At 37.8% G+C, this 27,449-nt stretch overlaps 1 protein-coding gene across 1 annotated transcript; it reads right to left on the bottom strand.

Moving 5' to 3' along the window:
* Positions 1-10,747: 10,747 nt before the first annotated feature.
* On the bottom strand, positions 10,748-23,061 carry LOC130683969 (uncharacterized). The gene is made up of 4 exons (XM_057503257.1): positions 23,025-23,061; positions 20,189-20,568; positions 15,289-15,422; positions 10,748-10,916 (listed from the first exon to the last, which is right to left on the bottom strand). Exons 1-4 carry the CDS (start codon positions 23,059-23,061, stop codon positions 10,748-10,750), a joined length of 720 nt encoding a protein of 239 aa, XP_057359240.1.
* Positions 23,062-27,449: the final 4,388 nt, after the last annotated feature.

The raw sequence follows: 27,449 nt of genomic DNA, 5'->3' as shown, positions 1-27,449 counted from the left end.
TGTTTATGATGGAATAGTCCTAAGGACTGTGTTTGAGTAAATTCTTAGTTTTTTATCTGAAATCCATTCTATAATAACAATAGGTAGGAACCCCTAGTTTTTTCAAATGTACAAGTAAAATGCTGAGGTTTGGATAGGGCAAAGCAATTGTCTAAGGTCACTCAATAAAGGACAAAAGTGTTGAGGGAAAGAGTTTCTTTTCACCTTATGAATACTAAATCCAAATCATCTGAATTAATTAAGGAACAAAAAGCATGCAATAAAGAGTTTCAGCTTCCATTTCATTTTGTGTGCAATGAAAATTAAATTCTAATTTACATATATGATCTTTAAATTTTTTTATACAAAAAGATAAATGCAATCTATCAATATTAAATAGTCAGATGATTAGGAAGCACTTGTGATTTGTATACCCAACTTTTTTGAGAGAGACAGCATTAAAAAAAAAAGGTGGGTGAGACATTCTACAGTTCCTCAGCTGAAAGGAACAGTACTTCCTTTTCTCATGGTACCATAGCTCCCTGGACAGTGGACCATATCTGATTAGAATGTGTCTGTCCCTCCAGCAGAGCAGTTATGTTACTTCTCCCAGCAGCTGATTGGGTCAGTTTGCCCCAGGACTCAACCGATCACCTGGTTATTACATTCCCAAGACTGAAGACTCTCATTTTTTCCTCCCCCCAGCACCTAATGTGTCATCCTTTCTTCAGAAACCCAGGCTCCTTCCTCTGAAAAGTAATGAAGAAAGACTGAAGAATTATGGCTTGTTCAAACAACAGTATTGTCTATTTTCTCTTCAATGCTTGGAGAGACAATGGAGAAATACAGTAAATTCCTGATGTAAATTGGATCTCAATTTTCTCAGTTAATAGAATGGACATTTGAAATTTTTGTACTGAGAAAGAAACTGCTACAGTTATTTTAGTTTTATTTCAAGAAGAAAAGAATTCCGTTGGATTGAAAATTATAGGTACCGTTGGGGAATAAAGGATTTATTAACCAGGAATTAGTTTACTAACCTAGTTAATGTTCAGTGCTATTCTTTCTACAAAAGAGAGACATTCTCCCCTAGTTTCCACAGGAATGAATGAAAGCATGCATGGTGCGGGATTCTTTGTGTGGCTTTCAGCTCTGGAAACTTGTTGTAGCCTGTGGAGCCAGAGTAAAGAAAAGAAGCTGAAGGCACTTTGACGTCTAAATTCCATTGGTAACTTTTAAGCAAAAATACCAGTAGAGTGAGCTGTGGAAACGGTAGTGGAAGAGAGAGGGCGTTTGAAGAAAAATATTCACACAGTTGTTTTAACATTGGACTGATCAAACAAAACAAGATTGGGAGCCATTTTCTTCTAAGGAAGAAAAGAGGATGTTTACATTCTTAATTTTTCTTTTCATCCAAGTCCAAGTATGAAGTATCTAAGGGTCTATGCCTGTCTGGATGTCCCAGTAATAATTCTTCAGAAAAGCCTTCAGTGAGGAACTATGAGAACTAATTACAGGGAAAGGAAGCTATTTTAATGGGAATGTGGAAAGCTGGGGAGAAGAGCATGAAGATATAGCATAATAAATCCAGAAAGGGAAATACCTCCAAAAATCTAAGTTTTTCTCTGTGGTTCTTAACCACAGGCATAAGCTTCATACTCATGGAGCTTTTTCATAACACAATTGCCAAATGCCACCCTAGACCTTCTAAATCAGGAACTGTACTAGTGGGCCATGGGCATGGATCATTTTTGACAGTTCCACCAGTTATTCTGAAGCATACTTCAGCTGCAGAGCTATTTCTCTAGTGTAATCCACATCTCCCCAGGCCTCACCACTCTGTGTTTACAAAACTACAGTAACAGCAACAGCCCAAATCTCAGGGTCCTCCATGGATAATTACAGGGTCTCATTCACGTATTATTGTAGGGCCCAAATGCACAGCACAGGGTTAGACAACACTCCTTCCCTCATTGAGGTCCTGGCTAGCAGAGCCACATGAGTGTGGCACTTAACGCTGGCTCCCTGCTCAGAGTGCTGCCCCCTTTCCTGGTTCTCCCAGAGGGAACCCCTCAAGCTCAAACAGCCTTTGCCAACTCAGCCCCAGGCTATGTTATGCTGGACATGGTGAAAATGATGCTCCTTCAGAGCCTGGAAGCACAGGCTGCCCCTAATTGTGAATCTGTAGAATCCTTCTCCTTCCCTCCACACCTCACAACCACTTTACTAAAGTTTATTTATAGCAGTTCCTTTTATCAGGTACATAATGTCTGGCTATCAAGAAAAAATTACAAGCATACCATAAAGAAGAAAACACATTTGAAGAGATAGAGCAACCATTAGAAGCAGACATGGCAGGGATATGGGACAGGGAATTTAAAAAAACTCTGATTACTACGATAAAGACTTTAATGCATAAAGTAGAAAGCATGCAGGAACAGATGGACAATAAAAGCAAATAGATGAAAATTCGAAGAAAGAACCAAAAAGAGATGCCAGAAATGAAAAACACTATAACAGGAATGAAGAATGCCTCTGATGGCTTGTTGGTGGGGCGGACAAGCTGAGGAAAGAATCTGTGAGGCTGAGGTTGTATCAACAGAATCCTCAAAGCCTGAAAAACAAAGAGGACAAGCTCTCAATGAAACCAAACAGACTATCCAATGACTGTGGGACAAGTACAGAAGGTGTAACATGCATGCAATGGAAATCCCAGGAGGAGAACAGAGATGGAAACAGAAAAAGTATTTGAAACAACAGTAACTGAGAATGCCCCTAAATTCAGGTCAGGTGACAAACCACAGATCCAGGAAGCTCAGATACATGCCAAGGAATCTATATTTTGGCAATATCCTTTTCAAATTAAGGAAAATCAGAAATAAAGGAAAAAATCCTGAAAGAAGCCAGAGGGAAAAAACACTTTACCTAAAGAGGAACAAAGAAAATAACTACATCCGACTTCTCAGAAACCAATCAAACAAGAGGAGAGTGGAGCAGAATATTTGAAGTGTTGAGAGAAAATGATTGCTTTCCCGTAACCTGTATCCTGTTTTATCACCTTGGCCCCTGAGACCCACGATGGGTCTGAAAACAGATCCCTAAGATTTTCCTGAAGACACTGTCTCCATCAGCATTTAGACTAACTCCATGGTTAATAAAAAAGACCGCATCTTATCCACTCATATCCCTTGCCATCTCTGTTTCCAGACAACCTCCGCTTTGGAGACATTTCCTGTTATATAAACTACTTCATCCAAATAGCCTCTTTGAGCTGCACATTTTTGTCAAACACACACCAAAATTCCAATCCCAGTTTAAGTTGAGATGAGATCCCTCATACGATAGTAATTCTTCTACGACAATACCATTTCTTCCAAGTTACCTAAACTCTAGGTAAGTCTAAGGGAATCTCAAGGTCTTAGATCAAGTGAGTTGCTAAATGCCGACCTCTATAGTCACCCAGAAAATGCTGGTAACACCTGCATTTTCAAACCCAAGGCCCAAGCACCATTTTGACTGCCACGTGGATAAGAGGAGGGAAAGGTAAGAGGCCATTTGGTAGAAAATGTATTCTGAGATCCCACCCCAAAAAACCACATGAAGTTGCCTGTATCCTGTCCAGGTTTCCTGATCGGCTTGCTCCCTGTCTCAGCCCACTTCCCAAATCTTCTCATCAGAGCTTTTCATCTTTGCAAGTGTCTCTGCCATTCAGCCTGTCCTTTAGCCAAAAGTTGGTTGTCAATTTTGGCTCTTCTTTCTCTTTCCTCTCACCTCCCAGAGCAAATCTATCAGGAAGGCCCATCGGTTCTACAAATTTCTACTCATACTGCTCTCACCTTCTCTGCATCCCTGTGGGCCCCAGTGTAGATGATATCATGATTTGCAGAGATGAATGCAAAAACCACAACTGATTTCCTCAAATACACTTTTGTAACTGGAATTTTCTTTCTATGGTACAATCAGAGTTGTTTTTTTAATGTCTGCTTTCCCTCTTTTAAAAATTTAAAAATATTCCTGAATCTTCTGACAGTCAAGGTCTTCAACTATAAATTCAGTATAATGATTTCTACATTAGTAGAAGAATTTGAGAGGATATGAATATATAGAAGGAGAATCTTATATAAAGAGCTTTATGTAATACTTTATTTGGCATGCGTCAGAAGTTACTCTTCCTATTTTCTTCTCTCTAAGATAACTGAGGGGCTTGGACCAAATGAAGAAACAAAAGTCCATTCTAGTTCTAAACTCCTGTGACTGTAAGTCACTAAAAGAGGCTGGGGTGCAGCTAAATTTTAAACTTGTTCCATACTCTTTAGATTTTCTATTGGTAATAAAAAGTTAAATCACACTGGACACAGATAAGACTCATGTTACACTATGCCAGTGGTGATGAAAGTCACTACTGTCTACACAGTGCCCTTGACCAGCCCCAGCTCTGTCACCTTTTTATAACTGGGTCATACCTTGCTGATGGATTGCTCAGGCAAGGGAGTCAAAAGCAGAGTCAGTGCTTCAAATAAGCCAACCCTTAAAACAACTGAAATAAGGGATTTAATATAAGCACCATTCACCTCATCTTCTCCTCAAACAGTTGGGGATGTGGAGAGTTTCCAAAGGAGGAAGCAATGGGTCATGTTTTTCAAGTTAACCGTGAAGAAGGGAGAAAGGAACAATCAGAGAGGCATATCAGAGGGTCCCTTTTGAGAAAGATAATGCTTTTTACTTGAAACCTCCTGAGTTCTCCTCCATGGGAATCTGAGGGTCAAGACACTGGGTAATGAGAAGTTGCTAGTATTTCTTCTGTTTATTTGAGCTGTTTCGTGTCTTTTGGGCCCATGAAAAACAGGACCAGGTAGCTGGTTACTGGGCTGGCTCCTAAGCGTGACTACGGGGAAAGGAAGAAAAACAAAGAATACAGAATATACGAGGAAAATACTGTCCTTTAGCACCTTGTGTGAAACATACATCTGTATCTTCTTCCAGGTGTGTAAGTCTATGTTTTATTCTTTCCCTGATCCTTTCAGATTCTAAACTTCTGCTCCATCATCCCATTCTTGAAAGGAACCTCCTGGATCAATGACCCATTACATGCTCAGTCATCTCTGGAGTGTCTGCAGACATGGGAATCACACCATTTCCTTTTCAATCTGTAATAAATAAACATATCGTTCTCCATGAATGAAACATGAGTTTATTTGATTAAGATAAATACATGCATGACTGCAGTTTGAAAACTCTTCACAAAGTTGGCTCTTACAGTGTGAATCTCAGAGTCTTCATCTGTAAATTACAGGTAGAATGCTTACCTTTTTGGTTGTTATAAGAAACTGAAAGTTATAAATGAAAAACTTTGTATTATGCTTGACACAGAGTCAGCAGTTATCTTTTCCCTTAATGGAAACTCAAGGATGGCCCAAATTTGGACATTAATATTTCAGATATAAAATATCCCCAGAATGAGCATAAGGATTTTTCTAATTGTCCAAAGCTCATTGTCCCAGTAAACATGTTTTAAAATGTCCTTTAATTGATGAAATCCATTAGACTTCCAAGGGCATATTTGCCTTTCTATTATGAATTCTAATACTTGAAAAGCTAGGGGGAAAGTCTTCTGTAACAGGGTATGTCAAATACAAGCTCTGTTTTTGTTTATTTATACTAAATAGCCTCTAACCTCCAGCCCACTATGCTGTACAAGATTTATTTACAAATCTTCAGCCAAAGTAGGATTCCATGAGTTCTGAGTATGCATGAACTTCCCTCCAGCAAATTACTTTGGGTCAGTATTTCTGATGTCACTTTGATTTCAGCATGTTTGTCTACTCACATTTAGAAAATACATAGCTATAAACAATTTTTTTCCAGTGAGAGTGAATCTCATTTAAGCGCATGCTATTTAGAACAAAGACTAAACTTACTGAACATATTCCCATATGGGTTATAATTAAATTTGTAGGTAGTGACATGATCCTGACATACTAAGCAAGTGAGGAAGTCTCATAATTTTCAAAATATTTAGTGAGCTCAGTTGATCCATATTTTGAAGAACCATCAAATTTCTTCCCATGGAATAATATGAATCACACATAAACCCTAATTCACATAATTTTTCTATATTTTAAGGTGTAGGCAAATTGGGGTTCCTTTTGCTAAGTAAACTAGACATTATTCTTCAATACAACTGTCATGTGACAGCTTTAGCTGACTAACCTTGTGTTCTCACCAAGATACAATACTATGCGGAAATAAATTATTTTTATACGAGGTATAGGGAAAGGTGTTCTAAATGTACAGAAATCTTCATCACAATTTTAAGTATTTAATCAGGTCTTTTCAGCACACTAGCATAACTGAAAAACAAGGCGAGCATATTTGAAAGCAGTTTTTATTCTTTTAATTCAATTTGATACTATTCCTTGTAGAGCCTTTATAAAATTATTTCCTAAATGAGACATTAATATATGAAACATCATATAGTCAAGAAGCTACTTCCTGCATAAATCTGACACACTTGGAGACTTTGAGGCTTAATGTTTTATTGACTCTGCTTGAGACAACCAGCTGTGTATAATGATAACCATAAGCGTCTATAGAACACTTTACACTATTTAAAATGCTTTTACAAACATTATCATTTCTTGTTTAATCACAAATAATTATAAACGAATAAATCATTTGGATTGGTCAAAATGCATAAAAAAGCTAATTCAGATTCCAAATAACTTTAATTAGCATTTCATTCATAAGGAAGTAGAGTATTTTACCAGAAAATAAGTATAGGTTTTGAACAAATATGTCAGAAAACTAGTTTTTCAATTAAACATAAAAATGCATATACTATGGCAAGACTACTATCAATGTTATTTAGTTCACTCTTAAATATATAACTGCATTAGAGCTTGAATGGGATCAACTGAGGCACTGGCCACACATCATTTGGGGACTAAAGTCTGATACATGTAAGCTAGGTTAGAAATTCCATAAGGACAGAAGACCCAGAAAGGAAGTGGAGGGTATGAACTATTGTTCTTAAGAAGTACAAGAGTCATAGCCGGGGAAACCAAGTATGAATAACAGAACCACAGCCCTGAGCAGGGCTGACCATGAAAGGCGTATCCAAGGTACGACTGGAGGGGGATGGGATACATGGGAAGTCGGGGTACTGCTGGGTGAGGAGTTGGAGTGTAGGTCCATGCATGACCTGTGCACGACCTCATGGGTCAGCTGATACCGAGGTACAGGGGTGGACTTCACTTAACGGTGTATTTTGGGAAGGACAGAATACAAAATAGACCAACTGTTTGTTAGTTTTAAATGCATACCTGGTTATGGTAGTAGTTATTAACATTCAGTTGTACATGGAGATTTGTTTTCTTACCCAGAATGCATTATTATCCAGGTAATTGCTGATTTCCCCATATTGACTTGAAATATTAGCCCAACTAAAGTTTAAAAAATCAGATTCTGTAATTAACATTTATAAGTAATTAGAATGTTTATCTACTAAATTCCAAATAAAATTACTTATATGTCATTTTGAAGAGGATAAAGTTTAAATCCTTTATCCTGGTAAATAAGAAGAAGAGTGTTTTCTAAAAACACTGAGCCTAGAACTTTGACTGATGTATGATAGTGATTTTTTAGCATTTAAGAAAATTACTTGTTACTTGAGCATGAGCTATTTCAGATTTGTTGCAATTTGGAGTGACTCGTTTAATAGTCTTATCATGGCACTATTAGGAAGTAAAAAAATATTACTGTGACTCATTAAAATTTTTTTATTCTCCTTTTCACCCACATAAGACTATATAATTCCAGCAAAGCCATTTACATGGTTCTGAGTACTGATTTTAATTACACATATAGTAACTTTTTAGACAAGAACTGTACTTAATTGTCCCTCCTTTTGGGTTTCACAAGGGATGGTTCCCTCTCAGGTCAGTTTCAAGTTGTAATACATGAATCTCTCTGAAAAATGTCCTGAGACACTTCTGTGTCTTCTGAAGTTAATGGAAATAACTTTGCATTAGAGAATGTTGGCTGATGGAAGAAAAATGCTATGGTAAAAGAACAGCTCAACAGTAAGTTTTCAAAATATTTATCTCTAAGGATTCAAAGTGAATTTGTCTGATGCAAAAAATCAAACTCTGTTAACTAGTGGTAAGAAAAGAAACTAAAAAGCATGCTAAAAAAACAGAAATATGCTACAGTTTCAAGGAAAATTTCAAGAATATTAAGGACTTAAAAAATCTAAAGTTGTACTTGACTGCAGTTTGTCACCACTGTGGGCCTTAAATTAAATAGTTGAAATAACAGTTTATTCAGAGACAAGCATATGGATTAGAAAAATAAAGTTAAAATACCCACAACTAATATGAATATAGAGTATCTGTTTTCTTCTTCTCTTCTCCTGACCTCTACCTCACGGTTGGAGGTTGAACTTCCTATTTATTGGCCGAGGAGAAGAAATCAGATATCACTCCAATGGCTGACCTGACTAGGGCAGGAAACAGTTCTGGGAAGAACACAGTCTTTGTAAGTCTCTTGACAACTGGCTTCTTTCGGCCCCTTCTTTCCTGCACACTGCCAGCCATTGCACACAGAGAGCCGCCTGCCCGAGTCCCAGCGCAGCCACCAATGTGGCTGCTGCAGACACAAGAGGTTGGGAGACAGGCTGATGTTCATTCAGTTTAAGTCTGATCAGCATTGACTGGGTTTTCCAGAGGGAGTAGGGAGCTTGCTTTCTCTTCTAAGCCCAGGACAATGTTTCTGCACTCTGAGAGGATGAGTGGCAAACTTAATACAAATTTAATGTTAATTATATGTTCATTCGTATGTGGATAGGTGTTTTCCAACATCCTGAAACTGCTGAAAAATGCACACATATACTCACACACATTAGTAGGGAGGCAGAGACCGACTGAGTTGCAGGAAGCTCAGTTCAATTTTCAAACTAGAGAGATGGCACTACCACCAGTGAAGAAATTCTTTGAGTGAGACTGCCTGAAACCTCATGTAGGCCAGTTTTCATCATGGCAGCATGGGAAGAATCAGAAAAAGTCTGTGAGAGGCTTTGGCCCCTCAGCACCTTAGCGTCAACGGAGGACCATGGTGTCAGCAGTTAGCTGTCCTCCTCTTTGCCTCACCCTCACCTGCCACCACACAGACACCCACACAGGAATTCACAAATAACAATGTCTTCTCTTCAATCCTTGGTGCCTGTCGTATTGAGGTTGGTGGTCCTACATTCATCTTTCTTCTTCTCTTTCCTCAGAACTAGAGGCAAGATTTGAGCGTGTACACAGACACACAGAGGCAATCTCCTAAATATTCGTTCGGCCAACAGTCCAGAAATTCTAGTTCTCTCAGGAGCAACTAGTCACCTCATGTCTTTTGGAAGGCTCTGCTCCAACTGAAGCCCAACATTTTGTTTATCTTCCACTGGTTATCTTCCAAGGAACATGCTCATATGTGCTCATTGTGACATAGTACCTCTGTGGAAATACATTTCAAAATTGTGAGAAATGAAGGCTTTGTTGTAGAAAGAGGGGTTATTATCCAACCAAAAGATGTTTTTTATTCTTTGTAGGAGTGGACAAAATACAAGATATTTAAACATTTTAAACAACTTACAGTAGTGTTTCTAGCCCCACAGCCATGTACAAAGTTAAGCAGATCCACCTTTATGTTAAATGGATATTTGAAACCTATAAATACAAACCAATTTCATTTCAGTTAATTGTTTTGACCTCTTCCTGCTGCAGCACTTTTTGGAGAACTGCTAACAAACAGTAAATAAAGATTTACATTTCAGAGCCCTTTATTTCCCCAATCATGCACTAGTGTGTGTTGTAATGAATAATGGAAAGATTCAGGGGCAGGAAGGCAAAAAGAGAATAAAGAAAAGTAACAATGGAGATAATAAACAGCTCCATAAACTATTTCATTAATCCTTAAATGACTGAGGATTGATTATTACTGAGCTCATTTTTTTGTTTGTTTCAATTATGGACTAGAAAAGGGTGACTTTGCTGAGTATCATAGCATGATTGGAAAGAGGCTTGCTCAAAATGTTTAAGCCCCTATTTTTTCCCTAAATGGATGTCAACACTGGAACTACTTTAAATGACATATCATTGAGAAAAGAAATTAAGTAAGATTTTAGTTTCTTCTCTAAACATATTTTCATGAAAGCAAATTGAAAATAATGGAACTCAGGGACTTTACTGCTGGTCTCAATCACTGGATTTTTGGCATTTGTATGTAAACAAATTACTCTAATATGACATTAGTGCTATATTCAAAATACATGTCATGGGAAGACAGATGAGAAGACATATCAGTAACAAGATATATATTCTTAGATGTTTAGAAACCACTTTTAATCTAATTAACAGTCAACAGTCAACAAATATTTATTGAGCACATATTATATGCTTGACATTTGCAGTTTAACAATGCCACTATTATCTCAAATTCTCTTTTAAAACAAAGATTATTAAGTAAATGGGATTAACAGAGAGAGCCAATGATTTATTTGCCTTGGGAACATGAGAGGGAGAAAAATTTCAGAGACCTGGGTGGGACCAGAGGTGAGCTGGTAAATGTTGAAGAACTGTCTCCCAGGGTTTTAAGAAAAAGGAGTCCTGCTTTGTAATGTTTGCTAACTAATGTGGTGTAAGTACATTAGTACATAGCAAGTTTTCATTATAATTTTTTATATTCTCCTTTTAACCTACATAAGACTATATAATTCCAGCAAGGTCATTTATATGTAATTAACATTGTGATTCCAAGCTATCAGGCTGACATCACGGAATGAGGAAGAGATGCCCACAACCCGGTCTCCTGATGCAGCAACATAAACCCGCTCCAGCACATTTGGTTGCACCACCAAACAGAAAGTCTTAACTCTAGAGAATACTGTGGCTCTCCTTCTATTAAAGAAAAATGCGCCAGAAATTAACTCCTGGAGGCTCAACGCTCTTCTTTGGAGCATGCCCAGCATGGCTTGCCCATGTCTTATGCCGGGTGGATGACCATCAGGCGACTGGACATAGAAGCCTAAGAAAGGACCATTAGAAATTATACTTTCTAATATTTATTTTTTGCTAGGTTCAATGTAAGGCACCAAAATGATCAAAGACTTTCTGATATACTCCTATAAATATTCTCCATTAATTCTACTCAAGATGAAATTGATGTATCTTACATAACACAGTGATGAACAATTCATAGTAAGTCATAAAACTCAGGAGAGCTTGGTGATGAAAAGTCAGACTTTTGGTTAAATGGCTAAATATTTTATTTAAAATGTCTCAACTAGATTTAGAAGCATGTGAGAAATTATTTCCTTTTTCTGTTTCCTAAAGTATGCCTCCCAAAACTAGAATGTGTTTTGAAAAGACAAAGATTAAACACTGCAGTGAACTGTGTCTGCACTCATGTGCAGACATCTTTTCTTTTTGCTTGGCTTTGTGAGTTTTGCAAATCTAAGATTTCTTACATTGTGTTTGAAAATGAGTCGGATAAAAATGCAACTTGAAAAAGAGAAGATGGTAATCATCAGAGATCTACTTACCAGGACCTACTTAACTGGGTCAGCAGGAGACTAGGAATGAATGTGTTTGTAATGGAAAGAGGAACTTTTCTGGAATATTTAAATAGCTGATACTAAGTCATTGTCTTGGAGACCCATGTGGTGCACTCAGTCACTGTGTCAGATGAGGCTTGAGGAAGGAATCCCAGATGGAAAAGTCCAAAGCAGGAGGCTGCTATCTAGAGAAGAGCTGGTGGTTGTGCTTTGAAACCTGGACAGCAAGAGACCCCTGGAAGGGCTGATTGCAGAAAGGAGGAAAGCACCAGGAACCCCACTTCTGTAAGTGGGGAAGCAGCTTACAGAAAGGGAAAACTTGCAGCCCCTTCAGCTGCTGGATGACATTGCTACTGAATGGTTTGGAATTTACCTATGTCCTTTTATAGTTACTGTTTCTGATTTCTTTTACTATTCGTATGTTTGATTTTAGGCTAATCACCCACACGATGAGTCACATAGTAATCTGTAGTTCTGTTATACCTCCTTTCAGGAAATTTTTATTCACCCAAAGCTGTAAGACTAAATGACTCATCTGTGGTGTGTGTGTTACAGAAAACTTCCCTAAACAGCTGAAAGCCGACTGTGCAATTTGTGTGTTATCGTGCTTCTTGCTTTTGCTTTCCTTCTGGTTTCCTTTAGGCAATTTTCCCCCATGGTTGGTGCCTTTCCTAGAGCCAAAGCAAGGGGAAGGCAAGACTGCAAACTCAAGCCAGCCAGGTTATTAGAACACTTTGAGAAGGGTAAGAAAAACAAATTGTCAGCCAAAGGGCTTTGGAAGTCATCTATGAGTATAATTGACTCACATTATAAATCATCCCTTTCACTAGCACAGTGCTTCTGCTAGGACTTTCTGTGATGAGATAAGTGTTCTGTATTTTTGCTGTTCAAAGCAGGTGCCACTGCAGCTGTATAACCGGATTTTTAATTGTATTTCATTTTAATCATTTTAAATGTAAATAGCCACATGTACCTAATGGTTACAGTGCTGATGAGAACAGCCCTCCAGTAAACCTCTCTAGTTATCACATTCAGCTGTGCAATATCATTTCATTAATTCTGAAGGTACTAAATTTAGAAGTCATGATTATTTGACTTTGATTGAACTAGTCTTACACTGACTTTCTGAAACATAAAGAGAATAGCTAATAATCAGATTAACAATGTAAAAAACATTGTAGATCAAAAGTTTAACTTCCATAGCAGCAGGAACTCATTAGAAGAACAAGTTTAGAACTATTAAGACTGTGGAAATTAATGTAGTTAATAAATTTGTTAGATGATGAATCACTCTTATTATTCATTGATGTGAAGCAGGTTTAAGTGACCCTGTATTGGGAAAGGGATGCACAGATAGCTACTGAAACATGATTTCTGTGTCTGTGAGGGTGTTTCTGGAAGCAGTTAGCACCTGAATTAGTGGGCTGAGTAAAGAGATCTGCCCTCATCAACGAGGGTGGATGTCACCTGACCAGCTGCAGGCCCAGACTGAACTAAAAGACAAGGGAGGGCAAATTCTTGCTCTCTCTCCTTGAGCTGGAACATTCTTCTTCTCCTGCCCTTGGATATTCGAGCTCCTGGTTTTGGGACCTTGTAATTCTGGGACCTTCATCATCAGCTCCCCATATTCTCAGGCCTTCAGACCCAGAGCAGCTTTCCTGCCCAGGCTGCACATGGCAGGTCGTGGGACTTGGCCTCCAGAACCACATGAGCCAATTCCTGCAATAAATCTCATCACACATATACCCTACTGGTTCTGCTTTCTTTCTGGAGAACCCTGCTTAGTTTAATTCCTTAATAGTTAGATATACATTCATTAATTTATTCAAATGGTATGCCAGACACTGGAGCAGTGCTGGAGATTTTTAAAAAGACTTGCCTTCAAGAAGCTCATTTTTGTTCTGAGGTTAAGTATGTATTTTACTTATTAAAGTTTAATATTAATGTAAACATTAACATATTTGCCACCTGGAACATAGGCAAGGGCATTACCATTTAATGTCCAAAAGAGCTCATTTTTATTTTTAAAGATGTCACCAGCACACTATCTGATGTATTTCAAATATCTTACCTTTCACATAAATACTGAACTTTTCCCAGATGAGTACAAAATAAAGAAACATTGAATAGTTTATTTAACTGTACTCTCTGTATATCAAATATTTAAGGTTTCTGCTCCATTTTTAGATTATAATAAGCTTAAAACTTTACAATAAAACTCTTAAACCATGATTTAGTTTAATATGTATATATATATATGATACAATATGTATATATGTGATATATATCATATTTATGCACACACACATATGTATCTATTACTACTTAACTAATATAAGTACTCTATTCTTCATAAACACTATACATTTAACTACACTTACATAACTGTAAGAATAACCATAAGTGCTGATGGTTTCTTCTTTTAATTTCTTACATTAGTTATTACTTTAACACCTCATATGTACTATGATTAACAAAAATTATGAATCGATTTGCACATAATGAAAGGGATTTAATATGTTAGGCTTTCGAGGAATATTGAGCATGAGCTATGGAGCCAGACTGCTCAATTCCCAGCTCTCCTACATTCCAGGTATAACCTTGAACAAGTTGTTAAACTTATTCATGCTTCAATTTCCTCACAGGGACAGTAGAAAATAATATTTGTCTCTTCATAGTGCCATTGTGAAAATTTCATAAAAAAGATTTATGAAAAGTACTTTACATAGTCTCTGACATATGACAAGTGCTCAATAAAATTTTTTTATTATTGTTGGGAATATTTCAAGGCAAACTAAATGCATTTGGGACCCTGTGTCACCTACTTAGGGGAGATATTTGCGGAAGGGAAGCTTGCCAGTGTTCATGATTATTATACTATTCCAGGCAGTATCTGTCTTCGCAGAAAACTAACCAGAGCTTAAATACTGGAAGACTTTTCTCTTGGTATCTAAATGTGTAGATAAAAGCCTCAAGTATTTTCATTTCCTTATAGAATGTTAATTTACTTATTTTCTTCTTAGTACAAGATTGGAAAATCCATACTTTTTTAAATTTCTGTACTTTTTTTTGAACAATATTTGCCATGGAGTCATTGTAGGGGAAGTCCCCCATATTGAAAACAAATTAGTTTTTCTCTGTAGGACCTGTGCATATGAAACTCACCAATAAGGGCTTTACCCTATATGCATATAAAGTCAGTGAACGGAAACATTTCCGTAATAAACACTGCCCTAGGAAGGGTGTAATATTTGAGAAAGGCTCCAATCCAAAAGCATGATCAGAAATTTTCAAGTACAGCACTGAACTAGATCTCTATGCCACCATGCACGCAGTAAACAGATTTAGCTGGCAAGGCAAATCAAATTAGGAAAACTGAACATCACATTAATGTTGCCAGTTTCTCAAGCCTCAAAGATATACATCTTTGAATTCATGCGTAAGTTAATATTATAGTATACAGAATGTTCCATGAGCTTGGTTCAAACCCTGCACTGGAAGGTCTGCACTTGTGATTCTGCTCCTCAATTACATGCTTCTAAGAGATTTGGAGGAAATAATTGACTCCAAACTGGAGAGCTACATAGGGAAATGTGCACATTAAGTCAAGTGTGCTTTTAAACCCTATTTCTATTTTTATTTGGTTTTGGAACCATTAGCTGCTATAACAAACAAACTTACGAGTGTATGATACCTCAAATACAGTAGACATTTACCTCCCACTCATGTTAAGTGCAGAATAGGAGTTTTTGGTTGACAGATGGTCTCCTTTGAGCAGAAATTCAGAGACGCAGGCTTCTTCCAGTTTTGACTCCCTTATTTTCAACATGTCGTTTCCAATATGGCCATGCTAATCTCCAACCAATCAAAAGGAAAAGGAATAAACGGCATCACGTGGAAAGGCTTCCTGGGCCAGGAAGCTGGGAAATGCAGCCTGAGATGAGCTTGGGAAGACAGGCAGCAGCGCCACATGCTTCCTGATGGCCTGCAGCCCTCAGCCTGGGGTTTCCTCCCCTCGGTCACCAGCGCGCTCCCTGCTGCCTCCGTAGCCCCTAGCATGGCTGGAAAAAAGTAGTCGCATTAATTAATTCCCATTTATGTGTCAGTCCTGGGTATGCAATTTAAAAGCGGAAGCCTGGAGCATGATTATTCCATCAAAACACAAAAGGACAAGTTTTGTGTTTTTCCGTTTTGTTTTGTGTTGTTGTTTTGTGGGGACTTTGGGCTTTGGTAGAACAAGATTAAAAAATACCTTAAGCAAGAGCTCCTTAGTCTACAAATAAGGAAAGTTCTAAAGCAGCAGTTGATTTCCTAGAAAATGATGTGGAGGATGCAAATTAAAGAAAATATATTGTAATAGCATCTACTCAAGTCTTTCTTTTTTCCTCGTCTCTTTAGCTATTCACAGTGTAAAGTAGTGGCAGGTTGGTGTCTCTACTGGTATGAGGTGAAAGATGTACCTTATCACATCAACAAACAGAGACTATGTGTCTTAATTCCTGTGCTGAGTTAGCACATACAACAGGTCTAAGTGCAACATGGGCCAGAACTGAAATCCTGCCTTTCTCCACAAAGCTGCTCCATATTCTTTCCCTTCTCTTCCCAACATTTGCACACGACTAAATTTTAGAGTCATTCTTGACTCTTCTTCTCTCACACCTCTTATCCAAGCTTCCAGAAATCCTATTGACTCGATATTCAAAACACCCAAATTATGAACACTTCTCCCCATCTTCACAGCTGGCGGGAGCCCCCATCCTCTTTTGCCCTGATTACTGAAACAGACCCCAAACTAATTTCTCTGCTTCTATTTTTGCCAACCACCCACCCCACAACCACTTCCATCCCTCCCCCACCCCCACACACAGTCTACTCTCAACCCGTGGAGTCGGGGAAAGAGAAAGGCAAAGTGGAAGCAGGGAAATTAGTCAGGAGGCTACTTGAGCGATCCCAGTAAGCACTAATGAGGCTCTCCCTGCTCTCCCTCGCCCTCAGTCGGCTTCAGCCATAATGGCCTCATCTCTGCTTTTGAACAGACTAGGTGTTCTATCACCTGTCTCCCTACAGTCACCTTCTCAGCAAGGTATATCCTGAGTGTCCTATTAAATATCACAATGCAATTCCCATACTCCTACCCATAATTTTCAAAACATCTAAAACTGATTTTTCTTTTTCTTCTTTTTAATTGAAGTATATTTGACATACAACATTATACTAGTTTCAGGTGTCCAACAAAATAATTCTATATTTGTATACATTGCAAAATGATCAGTGCAATAAATCTAGTTAACATCTGTTATCACAATGGTTACCAAAATATTTTGTTCCCTGCGATGAGCACTTCCAAGATCCACTTTCTTGGCAACAGTCAAATAAGCAATACAGTATTAACCAGAGTCACCATGCTGTACATTACATCTCCATGACTTACCAATTTTATAACAGGAAATTTGTACCCTTTCACTACTTTACCTTCATGCATTTTGCCCACTCCCACTCCCTCATCTGTATCTGTGAGTTCAGGGTTTTTTTTAATTTAAGATTCCACATGTAAGTGAGATCATAGAGTATTTGTTGAGCACAATGTCCTCAAGTCTCACCCATGTTGGTGCACACGGTGAGATTTCATTCTTTTTCATTGTATCCATCTGCCACATATTCTTCATCCACTCATTTCTTTATCCACATCAAGGAACAGCTAGGCTGTTGTTTCCATGTCTTGGCTTTTATAAATAATGCTGCAATGAGCATAGAGAAGCATATATCATTTCAAATTAGTATTTTCATTTTCTTCAAACAAATACCCAGAAGTAGAATGGCTGGATCATATGGTAGTTCTTTTTTTAAGTTTTTGAGGAACTTCCACACTGTTTTCCACAGTGGCTGCACTAATTTACACTCCCATCAAGAGTGCACAAGTGTTTTCTTTTCTCTACATCCTCACCAACGCTTGATATTTCTTGTCTGTGTGATAATTGTCAGGTATAAGATGCTACCTTATTGTGGCTTTGGTTTTCTTCTCCCTGATGATTTGTGATGTTGAAGACCCTTTCATATATCTGCTAGTCATCTTATGTCTTCTTTGGAAAAATGTCTATTTGGAGCCTTGGCCCATTAAAAAATTTTTTTGTTTGGCTATTGACTGGTATGCGTTCTTTGTGTATTTTGGATATTAACTCCTTATCAGATACATAATTTGCAAATATTTTCTCCCACCCAATACGTGTCCTTTTCATTTTATTGGTGGTTTCCTTTGCTGTGCAAAATTTTAGTGTATCAAATCCAAGACATCACATAGAGAATGATGTCAAGGAGCTTACCTGATGTTTATCTTTTATTATTATAATTAATAATATACAACATCCTCTAACATGCTTTATAATTTGCATGGGTTTTATGTTTATCATTTACCTTTCTTCCAGAATGTAACCTCTACAAGAGCAGAGATTTCTTTTGTTCTTTTTTCCCTTTGCTGTTTTTCCATACCTAGCAGAGTACTTTGCATATAAGAGAACACTCTAGAAATACTTATTTATGTTAAGTGAATTTTTCTAGAAAGCAATATATCAATATATCAATTTAAAAATTGATGATCCTATGAGTTTTAAGCTTTCTAGGTCACTCTTACACGATAGAGAAGTTGACTAACAATTCTTGGGACCAAATTTCTCAAGGTGTGTTTTGATGGAAAACTAATCTCACAAAATACCCTTGCCAGGTAAGTTCATAATACATGGCAATCCATAACTCCTTCTTGGAGATTTGCAAAGTATTATGTTCTCTGAGATAGTCTGCTGTAAAGAAACCTGTTTATCTCTAATCCGGCATTTCCCAAATTTACTTAATATACCTCTTTTTCTCAAGCAGCTATTGGTATCCCATGGAATTATTGCTCTGAGGAGACATTGCTCTAGAGCAATCATTTAAAAATAATAATATCCAAATAAATTTAACCCAGAAATGCAAGGTTGACTCAGCATATGAATGACATGTTGTCATTGTAATATAGTATATCAACTAGATAAAAGATAAAAGCCACATGATCATCTCAGTAGATACAGACAAAGCAATTGAAAAAATCCAATATCCTTTCATGATAAAAACATTCAACACATGAGGAATAGAAAGGAACTTCCTCAACCTGCTAAAGGACATCTACCAAAAAAACAAAGAAATCAAACAAAACCACAGCTTGCTTCAGATTCAGTGGTGAAACACAGAGCTTTCCCTGTATGACCCGGAATAAGAAAAGAATCTTCATTTTCACCACATCTACACACATTAAAGTGGACATACTATCCAGAGCAGTAGACAAGAAAAGGAACAGGAGCATCTGCTTGGAAAGGAAGAAGTAAAATCATCTTTATTTTCGGGTCACATGATTTTTGTGTCAAACACACACACACACATACACAATTAGAGCTAATAAGTGAGTTCACCATGGTTGCTGGATACAAAGCCAATAACAAAAATCAATTAGATTACTGTACACTGGCAATGAACAATTGGAAGTAACCTCAATTCCATTGAAAATAGCATGAGAAAGAATAAGATACTTAGGAATAAGTCAAACAAAAAAGTGTAATGTAAGTAAAGCAAAAACTACAAAACATCATTAAAAAATATCCATGAAGACCTCAATAAATGGAAAGACATGCATGGATGGCAAGATTCAATGTTGTTAAGGTGGCAATCCTCTCCAAACTGGTCTATAGATTCAACACAATCCCTACCAAAATAACAGTTGACTTTTTTTTTTTCAGAAATTGACAAGCAGATGCTAAGATTTGTACAGAGATGCATGGTCCCAAAATAGCAAAACCAATCTCGAAAAAAAATAAAGCTAGAAAAGGCATACTTCCTAATTTCAATACTGCAACACTACAATAATCAAGACAGTGTGAAATAAGCATAAGGGCAGACATACAGATTAAAGGAAAAGAATGGAGAATTTTCACTGCAAATTAATGATGGAGCTGATAATTCAGATCAGACACAAAAATCCATGTTTTCCTCACTACCACCTACCTCTTTTGTTGTTGTTGTTCTTTACGTTCTCCAGTACCTACCCCAGGACCTTGTCTAATAAACACTCAGTCAGGAGCCAATGACTGAAAGAGCAACACTTCTGGTGATAACAGTTATCCTAGAAGGCATTAAGTGGCTTAAAAGAAGTATAATTATATTTGTAGGTACAACCCACCAGTTCCCCTGAAGTCAAAGAAAGAAATTAAAAGCCATAATTATCTGTGTGCTGGAAAAACCACAAAGGGAGTTTCTAAAATTCTAACCCATCATACTTCAGAGTGAATTGTTAAGAATATGAGAATTAAAAACTATCACTCTGAAATAAAAGGCAGTACCAAATGTAAGACCAGAACTTAAAGTAGAATAGCGGGAAGACATTCACCTCATAGTCTCACTTTTCCTGCCAACCAATCATTTTCAGTGAGATGAGGATAAGCGTCAGCTATCTGGGAGGGGGAATCAAAGGTACACACTAATATATGTGAGTTCTCCTGGAAAGCCCCAGAAGGCACTGAAACTCTTAAGATCCTTAGACATGTTTAGTTAAGGAATAGATTCACTAAGCAAAACAATCCGAAAGAGCTGCACCTCCTCAGTGACTAAGGTGCGCCATCTCGAAGCTGCCTCCTCTGCAGAGAATGAAGTGCGGCTCCAGGGTTGGCGCACTAAGCGGCTTTCCAACAAACCTGGACTCGCCAGTGATGCTGTCTTTCTCCTGTGCTGGCGGATAAGTCCCCAAGCACACCGCACATCCTCTGGCTGCCGAGGGAACACACACAGCCTGTCTGCCTGCGGGCGGCTGTCCAGGGCACATGTCTTGCTGGCCGGGCGGCAGGCTGACTGTGACAGTTGTTTGACAACACAGGGGAAGCATGTCCATAGGAGATTGTGGGTGAATGCCAGGCCAAACTTCTCAACCTCCCACTCGTCTCCTTTTATAGACTTGAGAGCTAACCACAAGCAGTTGCCTGCTTTGATAAACGTGGATCATAGAGATGGAAATAAATGCTGCATCTGGCACACATTTTAGGCCTGTTTCTTTGGACAACTGAATGTAAATAGTTGCCTTTTTTGGGTTTGTAATGTCTAACAGGTATTTTTAAAGGATTTATATTTTATCTCCTAATGTTATATAAGTTAACCCATTTTTAGGTAAAACAAATAGCATCTGAATTTTGCTATTTCATTGTCACTGACTTACAAAATCATCTGGAAAATTTGCTTCATTTTTAGAGCCTTAATTTTCCTGCTGACGAAAACAGCAATAATTATATTTATCTTCCCACTTCTTGTGTTCACAAGAAAGCTACTACACAAATAACATTAAATACCACTTTGGTATGATTTTAGCTCAGAAGGAAGGATGCGGGCCTGGGCTAAAGGACCACAGGGCCTTACAGGGAGCCTTCTTGGGAGCCAAACTTAAAGACCTATTTATCTCCCTACCCTTGTTTAACCTTTGCTCTAGTTTTGTTATTTAGCTCTTTTACTTGTTATATTATATATATTTTTGTAAGATACCTTTTGGAATAAAGCCAGGGTATGAATAATCAAGTTTCAATGAAATGGTGTAATCTTTAGTTGGATTTTCTTGAGCATATGTTGGGTGATTACGGAGATGATGAAACAAGAGAACAGCAGGCAATCCTAGGGCATTGCTTAGGAGCACCAACTTATTAACCACTTAAAATGCATAAATCACTTGCAAATAAATAAGGCTGTCCTTAACATTTGGGAGAAATGTTTAATGAAAAAAATGCTGGAAGTGAGAATTAAATATTTATTAATACACTTTTACACTCACTTTAATACTTTGTGCCAGGCACTATTCTGGTTGTTTTACATGTGTGATATGTGTTCTATTATTACCACCACCTCTATTTTTTCAAATGAGGAAACTGAGGGTCACAGTGGCTAAGTACCTCACCTAAAGTCACACTGGTAAAAAGTGGCAGCCAGGATTTGAAGCCGGGCCGTCTAGTACAGGGTCTATTAGGCCGTTAGGCAACATTATTGCTACAGGCAGCAGAAGACAGTTGTTTGAGTGCTGACTCTCAGTCCTGAAGTCTCAACAGCATCATCTTGGGAAGCTGAGGGGAGGTTAAAAACACATCCTGAGGTCTGGGCCCCACTTGGAAATCATCTTGTACATGTATTTTCTAAAAGCCTCTAGGAGATTCTATTCTTACACTCTGGGTTAAGAATTACTGAAACAGATGAACCCATTTCAGTTCACAAACTACAGAGCAGCAAGGACTTTGAAGAGATATTCTGTATTTTGAGCAAGCTCTTCAAAATTTTGGAATACAGGAATGATTAAATGAGCTCAGTGTTATATGATGAAACAGTTATGAGAACAGTCATGACCCAGAGAACCCAATCCACACACAGGCCCCTCGCTACCATTGTTCTGTCAGTGACAGACACCACATTTGCAGCAGTGGGCAGTTAGGATCTATATTCAAGAGAACACAGAAGTGTAAGCCCAGCAGTAATGATGGCAAACTGAGAAGTACCCCTTTTACAGCATGTGCAGGTTACACTTTGCATTAACAGAAGTGGAAAGAAATGCCTTTGTAAGAAAGCCACCTGATCAACTAGTACAGCTGCATACTCCGTTTTTGCTACATGAAAAAAATGTCCTTTTAAACCTATGTTTTATAACCAAAACAATGCAAAATATCTTCACCACTTTAATTTGCAGTAGATCACAGAGATTGAAAGTTAATTGACGGAGTTAAATTGCTCTGTACTCAACAAGATTTTATTTGAAGATGAGAGAGCAAGAGCCATCTCCACCTATGGACAGGCTCCAAGGTCTCAATTTTGAATAAGAGAGAGATTAAATGAAAGAGGCTGAGTGAAGTATTACCAAGGAACAAAGTAAAATTTATGTGTATTTTCGCCGAGCATTGTTGATTCCACATGGAGACAGAGGATGCAGTGCCTTTTGGTGTCAACCCTCCCAACCCTTTCAATTATTTTACTTCCTGGAGATTTCCAGATGCACAAAGGGTTTAGCAGTTTACAAAGACCACATATGTGAATTAATCACTGCATTCCTTATGTATTTCATTCAATCCAAACTCTAGATGCAGTTGTGTTAGGTGCCAAATTCCTTCTCTTTTTCTTAGTAGTGACTTACATGCTTCAAAACTTTTGTGGCAGGTAAAATCTTTTGTGGGAATGTAAAGATATAAATTAGTATTAGATGTCCTCAAAGGCCCATGTTTATTCTTGCACTGAAATCAAACTGATTTGTGAATGAGGCTGACCTAATGGAGGCGCAGGTACACTTCAGTCCCTACTTATATTTCACTATGAAGTTCTTCACCTTAGGGACTAAACCACTATTTGTGCCCAGAAGCTCTTTCACCTAATTTTATCTTGACTGTCATGTGCTAAGTAGTCCTGAGTGGCTTACTTTTTTCTTTCTTTCTCATCAGGCTTTGCAGTTCCATGGAGCAGTTTTACAATTTGAAACTATAAACAAGCTCTCTGAGATTTTGGAGATCTAACCTCATATAAATTTGAATAAGCAAAAGGGACAACATTCTGTACATTCCTCCAAGGACTTTCATTTGTGAGGTATTATACTAAGTTATTTGATGCTAATGGGAAATCTACCAAGTATTAAGAAAAGTGAAAACCAAAAAAAGTAATAATCTGGGATTATGATAATTTGGACAGATTCTAGGTTAATATTTTCCCTGATAGGACATAAACAGTTCAAAGAGGCAGGCTAAACAAATTTACACTTTAGGTAAGATTTCAGAGCAAATAGCATGTAAAATAATATTCTCTGGCATTTGCAAAGCCGCTGCTGAGCCACAGCGCAGGCTGCCTTGGGGGGCGGGTGGAGCCTGAGGACGGGCGTTGTGAGAAGTCACGAAGCTCACCCTCCTCTCTTAACCGGCATTCTGCAGGGTCTGAGTTTGCCGGGCAGGCCTGGACTCTGCGGGGCCCGCAGGGCAGGTGCGCCCCTCATCAGCCTCGCAGAGCCACCTCCACCTGTGGAGAGGCTCCAAGGTCTCAATTTTGAGGCACAGAGACAGAGCACTGCCATTTTAATCTTGGGTTCCAGCTGCATTTGTAATCCAACTTTACTGGCTATGAATACACTGACTCTTTGATACTTTTTTTTCAGCATTTCTGTCTACTTTCTGTCACTTAGAAAGCAGAGAAGAGAAGAGGTGATTCATTGGCTCCTAACTTTCAATGGCCATCTTAGGCAAGTTGCTTTGCCCCCCTTAATTTTTTAGATATAAAATGAGGAGACTGTTCAATACTAAAGCCCCCTCCAGCTATTTCATTTGCAAAATAAATTCTCATCAATACTATTTCCCACTATTCCTTTAAGACAGTTGATCAAATAGTTAATAAATATTTTCTTTCCCATTAAAGTTATTTTATAAACATTTTTATTTTCTTATGCCAGTGAAAATTCATCTGGAAAATTCAAAAGGCAAAAAAAAAAAAACTGCATGGAAATATATAGTGATCCAACTTGTATTCATAAAATAAAACTCCCATAGCCTATCGTCTCCGAAGCCAGATTTCTGTAAATCAAAAACTCATATACAATTTTAAATTACTGCGACAACATCTTTTCTGAAAAGGAGAAGGACACAAAAGAGAAAAGAAGTTCATCTTTTGAACATCTAGATGTGTTCCATATTATGCTGGAGACACTCGCATATCTATGTAAGAGAAACCCTTGCAATGGTGATACAGATGTTCTCACATTGCCATATTTATAGAGAAGTCACCTGAAGTTCAGAGATATCAGACACATGCTCAAGAACACACTGCTAGTAAAATCTGTAGTTTGAATCCCCATCTGATGACCCCAAACCAAGTCTTTCCAAACCATTCCCACCATGCGCTGCCATGGGAGACACTGGGCTGAGCCAGCGGAAAGTGTGAGAAGCTATCCTTAGCACACTGTGATGATCGGGTGGTTTTTCACTCCTGGCAGGACAAGCTCCCTTTAAAGTCTCATCTTCTGCTGCTCTTTCTCAAAGAGCATCAAGCTGGTTATAAGCCTCACATCCTCGGGAAGCTAGTGTCGCATCATTCTTGGAGGACTGTTGTTTCCTTAAATGTTAGATGAAGGGAGGTCACACATCAGACCCACTGGACTGCTCTTTGTCTAATGTGTGATAATTCGTTTGTCTTAAGGTCAAATGGACTTATTACCAGAACTCCCCTGAAACATAAAAGGCAAATGGAAAGGTGACAAAAAGCAGGGTTGGGTCAGAACTCAAAAAAAAAATCCCATACAGAATGGATTTGATGTAGAAAAGGCAAAACCTGGGGACCAAACAAACAAATAAACAAAACTAAAAAAGAAATGTGTTTGACAAGTATCATAAATATTTAATTAAAAACAGATTTCAGTTATGGAAGGCAAAGAAATGAAATCAAGAAGAATCTAGCTTCTTTGCTACAGAGGGAGAAAAACTAGTAACAGATGACATTAAAAATGCAAAGACTAAATAATTGTACTCCTTCATATATTTTACCTTTTATTGAAAAAAATAACATACAAATAAGAAAGCATATTCCTTAGCCTACATACACATTGGTATACAGCTCAGTGAATTTTCATAAAGTGATCTCAATAATCACCACCTGGTCAAGAAACAGTGCATCTCCAGGGCTCCAGGAGCCCTCCTCCCACCCCTGCCAGTTGCTTCCCTCTCCCCTCAAAAGTTTCTATCCCGACTTCTGACACCACACATTCGTTTTGCTTGTTTTTGATCTTCACATAAACAGAATCATACACTGTATCTTCTTTGTGTCTGACTCTTTTGTCTGGCTGCTATGTTTATGAGACCTCTCCCACATTGTTCACATTCATTACTAAATGTATGTCGTTGAGCGAATAAAATACAATTTATTTATGCATTCTATGTTTATAGATACTTGGATGTTCCCAGTTTTGACTATTATGGATACTTAAGAAAATGAGTATTCATGTGCATAACTTTCTGCTGTCCAAATATCTGTTACATATATACCTCGGAGCAGAATTCTGAATCACTGGCTGTGCATTTGTTCAGTTTAAATGTTTATTGCCAAAAGGTTCTCCAAAGTTGTTGTATCAACTTACATTCCCACTAACAGTGTATGAGATTTGCAGTTATGATTCCTTGAGTTTGGTATTGGCAATCTTCTTAATTTTAGACTTTCTAGAGGGTGTGGAGTGGTATCTTATTGTGGTTTTAATTTGTATTTCCTTAGTGACAAATGAAGTTGAGAACATTTTCATATGTTGGTGACAATTTGGATGTGCTCTTCTGTTAAGTGCCCATGTAAGTCTTTTGCAATGTTTTCTAATATGTTTCTTTTTTGCAATGTTTTCTGTTTCTTTTTCTTATCAATTTGTTGGAATTTCATTGTGTATGTATTGTGTATGTCCTCTGTTGGTTTATGTATTGCAAATATCTGCTCCTATTTTGTGGCTTGCCTTTTCACTTTCTTAATATTATATTTTACCATCAAATTTTAATATAGTGTGATTTATTGATATTTTCTTTCATGATTAATGTGTTCTGTATCCTGCGTAAGAAGTCTTTGCCTACTCCAAGTTCATGAAGATCCTTTCCTGGGTTGTCTCTGTAACTTTTATTGTTTCAGATCTCAACATCACTTCTAATTGTTTCCATGTATGACAGGAGTTTCCTTTTTCTTTTTGGAGAAGTATCATTCTAGTCAATTAGGAAACCACTACAATGAGAAAAACAATTTAATTATCTATCAGTCTTAAATTATTACATATGTTTGGACTACTTGGGCTTGAAGATGGGATCCTTATTTACAAAATATGTTGACTGCTACCACTATAGAGTCAGCAACTTTACTCTGTAAAGTTTAGAAAGGAAAATAGGGTGACTCTTCTTGGACACCAGAGAATACAAAATCCCTGCTTACTTATTGGGACAAGGTGGTTGACAGCTTTCCATTCAGAATGAGTTCAGGAGCTTTAGTGAGGGTTTTAGTGTCAAAAAGGACTGGGTTTCTATCTCAGTTCTGCCACTGACCAGTTGTTACTGCTGCAATTATTTAGCTCACTATGTGACCTCTGCACAATTAAAATCATAGCCATCTCACTGGGTCAAAGGGAGGAGGCAATTACGTACCATACAGGTTTTGTTCACCCTTGTGTCTCCAGAGCTAAGAACAGCATGTGTCACATGGCGGAGCTTAATACTGCATACCCATTGGTCTTACACTGTCATTATTAGTTACTTACACTCTAATTAGAATAAATTAGAGTCCTAAACTCACTATGTATACCTTCTATGTCCTGCCTTTGAAGAGAAAAATCAGCATTAATGGATTGGGCTGCAGAGTCTCTGAAAAAGTGTTTTTTGTCTATTAGTTTGTGGAAGTAAACTCTTGTGAGTTAAATAAGTGAAACAGTGGCCCAGATCACTAGTGGTCTATGAACCTAAATGTTAGTGAATTGCAGTGTTGTTACGCCTTTTCTGTTAAGTGGGTACCCCCAAAGACTTACTGCTTATGGTTAACTATCTTTGTTAGAGAATGTTTGTAAAATAATGTTAATAGTAATAATCACTAATATGTATGGTTTGGTTAATATATGCCAGGCACTGTGCCAAATGGTTAAATATATTGCCACATTTAGTTTTCTTAATATATTTAGATGACTTAGGGAGGAACCCTTGTACCAGTATTCATTTACTGCGTCCCAGCGGTTAAGAGCAAAGTAAAAGTCACTGTAACACAACATATTCACTAATAAGTTGGCCACTTACAGAATGAATTACCACTCATATAACTATCATTTCCATTCAATGCCAGCATCCCAGTACGAGAGTCA

Source organism: Manis pentadactyla, chromosome 5, assembly GCF_030020395.1.
Source record: "Manis pentadactyla isolate mManPen7 chromosome 5, mManPen7.hap1, whole genome shotgun sequence".
NCBI classification, from domain to species: domain Eukaryota; kingdom Metazoa; phylum Chordata; class Mammalia; order Pholidota; family Manidae; genus Manis; species Manis pentadactyla.
Note: the sequence above shows the minus strand (reverse complement) of the source record. Positions and strands in the feature narration are given on the sequence as shown.